Source organism: Pinus tabuliformis, chromosome 6, assembly GCF_031772625.1.
Source record: "Pinus tabuliformis cultivar Carrire ecotype Pingquan chromosome 6, CPIR1, whole genome shotgun sequence".
NCBI classification, from domain to species: domain Eukaryota; kingdom Viridiplantae; phylum Streptophyta; class Pinopsida; order Pinales; family Pinaceae; genus Pinus; species Pinus tabuliformis.
In genome coordinates this window covers 697,401,576-697,412,342 of record NC_142292.1, presented here as the reverse complement: position 1 = coordinate 697,412,342, position 10,767 = coordinate 697,401,576, and the positions used below count along the sequence as shown (strand labels likewise).

General features: G+C 39.3%; 2 protein-coding genes across 2 annotated transcripts; both read left to right on the top strand.

Annotated features, from left to right (window-relative positions):
* The first annotated feature begins 2,912 nt into the window (after nt 1-2,912).
* On the top strand, nt 2,913-3,629 carry LOC149260573 (uncharacterized). Its single transcript, XM_089460155.1, has one exon. It carries the CDS (start codon nt 2,913-2,915, stop codon nt 3,627-3,629), a length of 717 nt encoding a protein of 238 aa, XP_089316281.1.
* A 2,642-nt stretch (nt 3,630-6,271) lies between these two features.
* LOC149260572 (uncharacterized) lies at nt 6,272-6,988 on the top strand. Its single transcript, XM_089460143.1, has one exon. The coding sequence runs from the start codon at nt 6,272-6,274 to the stop codon at nt 6,986-6,988; it is 717 nt and encodes a 238-aa protein (XP_089316269.1).
* The last annotated feature ends 3,779 nt before the right edge of the window (nt 6,989-10,767 follow it).

Below are 10,767 nucleotides of genomic sequence, written 5' to 3'. Positions count from 1 at the left end.
ATGGATGGATATTGAGGAATATGGATAAACTTGCAAAGATATAAAGGAATATAGATGAATATGGATGACTATGAATTAATATAAACAAATAGTTTTGTTTAAAGTTGTGTTCTTTTATGTATAGAGATCTAAAGGGGTCAAATGGAATCAAAGTATCCATCTTGGGAAACATCCTACTTCTTAGAAGGTGTTAGATACACTATATGAATATAGGGTATTTCTTGGATAGGTTAGATCTCGACTTGGAGTGAGATGGTTAGAACTTTGTACCAGTGTTAAAGATGAAAAAGGAGTCAAGGAAACAACCCGGAGGAAAGATAGTGGGTACATATTGTCTTTCTAAACAAGAGTGTCCAATTGGAATTAGGTTATTGGAAATTTATAAGACAAAGTCCACAATGGAAGATGCTTGTGAATCTTGCATATGAATTTGTATATATGACCATGATATCCATAAACAACGACCAAGAGAGCATCCAATTATCTCCATGTTCATGTGAATTATCCAAAAAACATTAATGGGATGTGAATGAAAAGTGATAACTACATAATCCCTAATTGTTTGAAATTTGTGTGAAATATTGTCAAACATCAACAATAGTTTTAGAAGGTAAAATCTAGTAGCAAAGGGATGTTATCTTCAACGTCACAAGAAGGTCAACATTGTTTAATCACAACATATGGGGAACATTTTTTAGTCATGTTTACTATCAAATGTTGAATGTGGTTGGAACTGTTTTGAATTTTTCCATATAATAGACAAAAATGGTTTGTGAAAAACTTTTGCAATAGGGGAATAAGGTGGGATAATACTTTAAGAAAATTGCATAATGATAGAAAAAACACTTGAGAATTGTCATACCTCCCCCTCTATATTTCCACAATGTGGTAGTTGCGAAAAAATATTTTGAGGTACTTAGTGCATGGCATATGTATGCAATCAATTAAAAAAGTTGATAGCAAAAAGAGAAGTTGAAGAAGAGGGTATTAATGGCATCTTAGTAGATCTCACCTTCATTTATAAAAACCATTTTTATCATTAAAATTTGAATGGAATCCATGATTAAGGTCTTCCATGAAAAAGGAATTCAAGGCCTCTCATAGCAAGAAGTAAATACATGGCCTTGATATTGAAAAGGAAACAAGAAATGGCTAAACAAGGAGAAGAAGAAATACTAACTCTAATAGTTGGCCTTTAAATATGAGGCAAGGATTTAGATGAATGGCTATGTAGTCAACAAAATGGAGGTTAAGAAGCAAAATGATGCATATATGTGTAAACAAATAAAAAATATTGGCATTAATCCTTGTAAAATAGAATGCATGTAATAGTTGGATTTTGTAGTGGATTGATAGAGAAAACCTTTCTTTTTTAACAAGGTATCTAAGCCACAACTGTTGGAAAATGTAACTAGTTTCAGTCTTCATGATTATCAATGTATTAAAATCATTATGTATATTTTATGGTACAAGAAAAAAAAAAATATATATATATATATATATATATATATATATTATTTTTTAGCATGGGTTTTGTTAGACTCCGTCTCTTGTCAGAGATTGATTCTTCTTCAAAACCCTGTTTTGAAGAAGAAATCATTAATGTATTGTTTAAATTTATGTAATTGATCTGTCATGGTAGGTTCAAAAGGGAAGTGTTTATTGATGGCGAAGCTGAATCCAGAAAACATGAAGAGGCGGGGTCATTGATGGAGCCAATATCTCCAAAAGAGGATATTAAATTTGCCTGGCAACGAAATGAGGGATAAAAACCCAATTAATGTGGCCAAGAACAGAAGAAGAGCGAAGGAGGCAACGGAACTGTGGTTTTGTTGCTTTTATGAATAGAGCAGATGGTGAAACAGCGAAAGATGAAATGCAAGGGGTCATTGTTTAGCAGATTATCATGCAGGTTCAGTCAAGGCAATGGGTGCTTTCACCTCTCTGATCTTGGTTTTGATGGCCAAAGTCACTGGACTCTTTGCTGTATCAGATACAAAAGTGACTTTTCTACTTGTTTATTCTTTCACATTATCTCTGATTACTATGGCATTTGCATTAAGCACAATGTTTTCAAAGGTCAGGACAGCAATAAGTGTCTCTGGAGCTGCGTCTTTTCTTGGAGGATCCATGAGAATGACCGTGTCTTTTTGTGTCATTATGGTCGAAATCACAAACAATCTGCAGCTTTTGCCCCTGATTATGCTAGTTCTTCTCATATCTAAGGCTGTTGGTGATGTTTTTAATGGAGGATTTTATGAAGAGCAAGCTCGGCTGAGAGGTATCCCATTGCTCGAATCGAGGCCAAAACAGTATATGCGCAATATGATTGCCAAAGAAGCTTGTGTAAATCAAAAGGTTGCATATTTTCCACGTGTCGTTAAGGTTGGAGATGTAGTTGCAATGCTACAGAGCAATAGTCATAATGGTTTCCCTGTAATTGATCATCTACAAAATGGAGAAACAGAGTATCTATATATTGTAGATAAGTTTGATGGTGGCGGTGGCATCAGAGTAAAGCAGCAATATCTCTACATGGTTGCTTTAACTTAATAATCCCATATTCGTTTTTCTTCTCGGCATTCTTCAAGCGTTGTTCCATCCAGGGGTTGATTTCCATTATTATGATAAGATGCTCTGCCAGATAGCCTGAAGTCCATTGAAAGGAGAAACCACATTCATGTTTAGATGGACGAGAGCTGTTTGTTATTTACACGGTAAAGTGAGAAGAGAACAATTGCCATGAGGTTAATGCATTTAATATTATATCATTCCTTTATTTGGGGAGGTTACAGATAGTCTTTGGAGTGGGAGTCATCTCCATTGTTATATATTTTGTCCTTTAAACGAGGATTCTACTGGATGGAACTAGTCAAAGGAAAGGGAAGCAAGTGCATATCCCCTTCTTGTCAATGGGACAGGGAAGCAACTTCAGAAGGCGTTTGAAAATATTTACAGTTGCCTTGACAATATATTTGGATTACAAGACAATCCAGAAGAAGGACGAATGGATTACTGTGGATAAACGGGATGATCTATGGGAGAGAGCTCATGAACGGAATGCTAATCGCCTTCTTAGTGCCATGATTGAATTAGAAGGATTATGGGTGAAATTAGGCCAGTATCTCTCTACCCGTGCAGATGTTCTTCCTGATGTTTATATAAAGCTGCTCAAGCAGTTACAGGACTCTCTTTCACCTCGTCCATTATCAGAGGTTTACCAGACCATAGAGAAAGAGTTGGGAAAGCCCAAAAGTGAAATATTTACGGATTTTGATGAAACACCTCTTGCCACAGCTTCGATAGCCCAAGTTCATCGAAGTCGTTTGAAGGATGGACGGGATGTGGTTGTAAAGGTTCAGCATAAGGGCATCAAGGATGTCATTCTTCAGGATTTGAAGAATGCTAGGACAATTGTTGAATGGATAGCCTGGGCAGAACCACAATATGATTTTAGTCCAGTGATTGATGAATGGTGTAATGAAGCACCCAAAGAACTCGACTTCAACGCAGAAGCTGAAAATACACGAAAGGTTGCCAGGAACCTTAATTATCGAAGCAGGCAGAGTGATAGTTCCGTTGCTAATTATGTTGATGTACTTATTCCTGAAGTCATCCGATCAGCCTAATCATATTGAAAGATCTATCGAATCTGACCCGAGAGAGCCTTCTCATACCTCGTAGGGCTAGCTACGAGGTGAAATGGTTTGATGTAGCCTTGAGAGTTTGTCTATCTCAGCCTAGGTGAATTCCAAGCGCTAACATATTGGCGACCATACTGGGGAGAACAAACTTGTTTGTGGGTTGATGTGTTTGTTTCATAAGTCTTAGACGGAGCCTGAAGTTACGCCAGAAGCCTTCGAAAACGCTTTTGTTTTACATCAGCGTTAGTAGATAAACGCTGCTTCAGTCAATCTCCGTGAGCTTGTGAATACAACCACTTCATTTGAATTTCACCCCAGTACATGTATCAAGTTCAGATCTGATTGTTGATAGTGGACAACGATCAGACACTTGAAAGGCTGAATCATTCACCTGGCGACTCCAACTCGATCCAGACATTCCAGTGCCTGTTGATATGTTCATGCAATGGTAGGGTATGTGGCAGACCCTGCACTTTGTGAAGTTCTAGATGGAGTTAGAGAGATGTTAGCAGGTATTGAAATTAATGAAGAATTTTTCAGTATTTTCCTTCAATGTTGGAAATCTCCGAAGCTTCTTTTTGAAGGCAAAACTAGATTTTATGAGTTAGTTGTTGAAAGAGTTGAAAATGAGATTCAGTATCTCGATGAGCAAATTCAGTCATATGATTTCCAAGACCCTAAAAAGTTTTTGGAAATCCTTCCTCCATCGAAACAAGAAATAACAGATTTGCCTATAGAGGTATACATTGACAATGTGCAGCTGGAAGTATGTATTGCAGAGTTGGGGCAGCCAACAGAGGCCGGTTTCCGTGATCCTATTGCGGCATATATGGACATGTTTTTCACTTTGATTGACAGATCGGGCTGTCTTCTCGGTGACCAGGATCAGTATGTGCATGAAGGGCTGCCAGCAATTGCATCTGTGACTTCGTGGCAGCATTCTCAAGCGGCATCATTTCCAGGTTTACTCGAGTGGTTAATTTGGCATTTTAGCATTACTTGATCTATTCTTTGTACAGCAGATTAGAGTAGGTTTTGTAAATAAATAAGCAGCCACAAGGGCAGCATCTTGTTTCAGTTGGCTTTTAGTTTGTTTGAGTTCAGTTTCAGTGTGAAAATAAGTCTTCAGCTGTGTTGATTTGTTGATGATGACTCCATTGCCCAATGGTGGAGGCACGGTCTGCTCTCCCAAAGTTCTGCGGTTCTTGGCACCTCCACAAAGCGGCAGCTGCCATCCCAAATGGAGCCGATGTTAGACTCCGTCTCTTGTCAGAGATTGATTCTTCTTCAAAACCCTGTTTTGAAGAAGAAATCATTAATGTATTGTTTAAATTTATGTAATTGATCTGTCATGGTAGGTTCAAAAGGGAAGTGTTTATTGATGGCGAAGCTGAATCCAGAAAACATGAAGAGGCGGGGTCATTGATGGAGCCAATATCTCCAAAAGAGGATATTAAATTTGCCTGGCAACGAAATGAGGGATAAAAACCCAATTAATGTGGCCAAGAACAGAAGAAGAGCGAAGGAGGCAACGGAACTGTGGTTTTGTTGCTTTTATGAATAGAGCAGATGGTGAAACAGCGAAAGATGAAATGCAAGGGGTCATTGTTTAGCAGATTATCATGCAGGTTCAGTCAAGGCAATGGGTGCTTTCACCTCTCTGATCTTGGTTTTGATGGCCAAAGTCACTGGACTCTTTGCTGTATCAGATACAAAAGTGACTTTTCTACTTGTTTATTCTTTCACATTATCTCTGATTACTATGGCATTTGCATTAAGCACAATGTTTTCAAAGGTCAGGACAGCAATAAGTGTCTCTGGAGCTGCGTCTTTTCTTGGAGGATCCATGAGAATGACCGTGTCTTTTTGTGTCATTATGGTCGAAACCACAGACAATCTGCAGCTTTTGCCCCTGATTATGCTAGTTCTTCTCATATCTAAGGCTGTTGGTGATGTTTTTAATGGAGGATTTTATGAAGAGCAAGCTCGGCTGAGAGGTATCCCATTGCTCGAATCGAGGCCAAAACAGTATATGCGCAATATGATTGCCAAAGAAGCTTGTGTAAATCAAAAGGTTGCATATTTTCCACGTGTCGTTAAGGTTGGAGATGTAGTTGCAATGCTACAGAGCAATAGTCATAATGGTTTCCCTGTAATTGATCATCTACAAAATGGAGAAACAGAGTATCTATATATTGTAGATAAGTTTGATGGTGGCGGTGGCATCAGAGTAAAGCAGCAATATCTCTACATGGTTGCTTTAACTTAATAATCCCATATTCGTTTTTCTTCTCGGCATTCTTCAAGCGTTGTTCCATCCAGGGGTTGATTTCCATTATTGTGATAAGATGCTCTGCCAGATAGCCTGAAGCCCATTGAAAGGAGAAACCACATTCATGTTTAGATGGACGAGAGTTGTTTGTTATTTACACGGTAAAGTGAGAAGAGAACAATTGCCATGAGGTTAATGCATTTAATATTATATCATTCCTTTATTTGGGGAGGTTACAGATAGTCTTTGGAGTGGGAGTCATCTCCATTGTTATATATTTTGTCCTTTAAACGAGGATTCTACTGGATGGAACTAGTCAAGGAAAGGGAAGCAAGTGCATATCCCCTTCTTGTCAATGGGACAGGGAAGCAACTTCAGAAGGCGTTTGAAAATATTTACAGTTGCCTTGACAATATATTTGGATTACAAGACAATCCAGAAGAAGGACGAATGGATTACTGTGGATAAACGGGATGATCTATGGGAGAGAGCTCATGAACGGAATGCTAATCGCCTTCTTAGTGCCATGATTGAATTAGAAGGATTATGGGTGAAATTAGGCCAGTATCTCTCTACCCGTGCGAATGTTCTTCCCGATGTTTATATACAGCTGCTCAAGCAGTTACAGGACTCTCTTTCACCTCGTCCATTATCAGAGGTTTACCAGACCATAGAGAAAGAGTTGGGAAAGCCCAAAAGTGAAATATTTACGGATTTTGATGAAACACCTCTTGCCACAGCTTCGATAGCCCAAGTTCATCGAAGTCGTTTGAAGGATGGACGGGATGTGGTTGTAAAGGTTCAGCATAAGGGCATCAAGGATGTCATTCTTCAGGATTTGAAGAATGCTAGGACAATTGTTGAATGGATAGCCTGGGCAGAACCACAATATGATTTTAGTCCAGTGATTGATGAATGGTGTAATGAAGCACCCAAAGAACTCGACTTCAACGCAGAAGCTGAAAATACACGAAAGGTTGCCAGGAACCTTAATTATCGAAGTAGGCAGAGTGATAGTTCCGTTGCTAATTATGTTGATGTACTTATTCCTGAAGTCATCCGGTCAGCCTAATCATATTGAAAGATCTATCGAATCTGACCCGAGAGAGCCTTCTCATACCTCGTAGGGCTAGCTACGAGGTGAAATGGTTTGATGTAGCCTTGAGAGTTTGTCTATCTCAGCCTAGGTGAATTCCAAGCGCTAACATATTGGTGACCATACTGGGGAGAACAAACTTGTTTGTGGGTTGATGTGTTTGTTTCATAAGTCTTAGACGGAGCCTGAAGTTACGCCAAAAGCCTTCGAAAACGCTTTTGTTTTACATCAGCGTTAGTAGATAAACGCTGCTTCAGTCAATCTCCGTGAGCTTGTGAATACGACCACTTCATTTGAATTTCACCCCAGTACATGTATCAAGTTCAGATTTGATTGTTGATAGTGGACAATGATCAGACACTTGAAAGGCTGAATCATTCACCTGGCGACTCCAACTCGATCCAGACATTCCAGTGCCTGTTGATATGTTCATGCAATGGTAGGGTATGTGGCAGACCCTGCACTTTGTGAAGTTCTAGATGGAGTTAGAGAGATGTTAGCAGGTATTGAAATTAATGAAGAATTTTTCAGTATTTTCCTTCAATGTTGGAAATCTCCGAAGCTTCTTTTTGAAGGCAAAACTAGATTTTATGAGTTAGTTGTTGAAAGAGTTGAAAATGAGATTCAGTATCTCGATGAGCAAATTCAGTCATATGATTTCCAAGACCCTAAAAAGTTTTTGGAAATCCTTCCTCCATCGAAACAAGAAATAACAGATTTGCCTATAGAGGTATACATTGACAATGTGCAGCTGGAAGTATGTATTGCAGAGTTGGGGCAGCCAACAGAGGCCGGTTTCCGTGATCCTATTGTGGCATATATGGACATGTTTTTCACTTTGATTGACAGATCGGGCTGTCTTCTCGGTGACCAGGATCAGTATGTGCATGAAGGGCTGCCAGCAATTGCATCTGTGACTTCGTGGCAGCATTCTCAAGCGGCATCATTTCCAGGTTTACTCGAGTGGTTAATTTGGCATTTTAGCATTACTTGATCTATTCTTTGTATAGCATATTAGAGTAGGTTTTGTAAATAAATAAGCAACAACAAGGGCAGCATCTTGTTTCAGTTGGCTTTTAGTTTGTTTGAGTTCAGTTTCAGTGTGAAAATAAGTCTTCAGCTGTGTTGATTTGTTGATGATGACTCCATTGCCCAATGGTGGAGGCACGGTCTGCTCTCCCAAAGTTCTGCGATTCTTGGCACCTCCACGAAGCGGCAGCTGCCATCCCAAATGGAGCCGATGTTAGACTCCGTCTCTTGTCAGAGATTTATTCTTCTTCAAAACCCTGTTTTGAAGAAGAAATCATTAATGTATTGTTTAAATTTATGTAATTGATCTGTCATGGTAGGTTCAAAAGGGAAGTGTTTATTGATGGCGAAGCTGAATCCAGAAAACATGAAGAGGCGGGGTCATTGATGGAGCCAATATCTCCAAAAGAGGATATTAAATTTGCCTGGCAACGAAATGAGGGATAAAAACCCAATTAATGTGGCCAAGAACAGAAGAAGAGCGAAGGAGGCAACGGAACTGTGGTTTTGTTGCTTTTATGAATAGAGCAGATGGTGAAACAGCGAAAGATGAAATGCAAGGGGTCATTGTTTAGCAGATTATCATGCAGGTTCAGTCAAGGCAATGGGTGCTTTCACCTCTCTGATCTTGGTTTTGATGGCCAAAGTCACTGGACTCTTTGCTGTATCAGATACAAAAGTGACTTTTCTACTTGTTTATTCTTTCACATTATCTCTGATTACTATGGCATTTGCATTAAGCACAATGTTTTCAAAGGTCAGGACAGCAATAAGTGTCTCTGGAGCTGCGTCTTTTCTTGGAGGATCCATGAGAATGACCGTGTCTTTTTGTGTCATTATGGTCGAAATCACAAACAATCTGCAGCTTTTGCCCCTGATTATGCTAGTTCTTCTCATATCTAAGGCTGTTGGTGATGTTTTTAATGGAGGATTTTATGAAGAGCAAGCTCGGCTGAGAGGTATCCCATTGCTCGAATCGAGGCCAAAACAGTATATGCGCAATATGATTGCCAAAGAAGCTTGTGTAAATCAAAAGGTTGCATATTTTCCACGTGTCGTTAAGGTTGGAGATGTAGTTGCAATGCTACAGAGCAATAGTCATAATGGTTTCCCTGTAATTGATCATCTACAAAATGGAGAAACAGAGTATCTATATATTGTAGATAAGTTTGATGGTGGCGGTGGCATCAGAGTAAAGCAGCAATATCTCTACATGGTTGCTTTAACTTAATAATCCCATATTCGTTTTTCTTCTCGGCATTCTTCAAGCGTTGTTCCATCCAGGGGTTGATTTCCATTATTGTGATAAGATGCTCTGCCAGATAGCCTGAAGCCCATTGAAAGGAGAAACCACATTCAAGTTTAGATGGACGAGAGCTATTTGTTATTTACACGGTAAAGTGAGAAGAGAACAATTGCCATGAGGTTAATGCATTTAATATTATATCATTCCTTTATTTGGGGAGGTTACAGATAGTCTTTGGAGTGGGAGTCATCTCCATTGTTATATATTTTGTCCTTTAAACGAGGATTCTACTGGATGGAACTAGTCAAAGGAAAGGGAAGCAAGTGCATATCCCCTTCTTGTCAATGGGACAGGGAAGCAACTTCAGAAGGCGTTTGAAAATATTTACAGTTGCCTTGACAATATATTTGGATTACAAGACAATCCAGAAGAAGGACGAATGGATTACTGTGGATAAACGGGATGATCTATGGGAGAGAGCTCATGAACGGAATGCTAATCGCCTTCTTAGTGCCATGATTGAATTAGAAGGATTATGGGTGAAATTAGGCCAGTATCTCTCTACCCGTGCAGATGTTCTTCCCGATGTTTATATACAGCTGCTCAACCAGTTACAGGACTCTCTTTCACCTCGTCCATTATCAGAGGTTTACCAGACCATAGAGAAAGAGTTGGGAAAGCCCAAAAGTGAAATATTTACGGATTTTGATGAAACACCTCTTGCCACAGCTTCGATAGCCCAAGTTCATCGAAGTCGTTTGAAGGATGGACGGGATGTGGTTGTAAAGGTTCAGCATAAGGGCATCAAGGATGTCATTCTTCAGGATTTGAAGAATGCTAGGACAATTGTTGAATGGATAGCCTGGGCAGAACCACAATATGATTTTAGTCCAGTGATTGATGAATGGTGTAATGAAGCACCCAAAGAACTCGACTTCAACGCAGAAGCTGAAAATACACGAAAGGTTGCCAGGAACCTTAATTATCGAAGCAGGCAGAGTGATAGTTCCGTTGCTAATTATGTTGATGTACTTATTCCTGAAGTCATCCGGTCAGCCTAATCATATTGAAAGATCTATCGAATCTGACCCGAGAGAGCCTTCTCATACCTCGTAGGGCTAGCTACGAGGTGAAATGGTTTGATGTAGCCTTGAGAGTTTGTCTATCTCAGCCTAGGTGAATTCCAAGCGCTAACAGGTTTCATGCTCCATTTTGATGGTCATCTATGTTCTTCATGCTTCTAGGGTTTCTCATGACAAAAGAAAAAAATTCAAGAGAGCCCTTTTCAATTATATAAGACCCTATTGGGCAAGTTGTAACATGAAAAAGATATTCATTTTGAGTCCAGAAAGTGAATCTATGAGCCTCCAAGCACAATTCGGCCCTGGTAGTGAGAAGTCGGCCTAAAAGAGGGAATTGGAACTCGACATATGTGTATAAATAGAAGTATTTTTGACCTCATTAGTTACCAATTTGATCC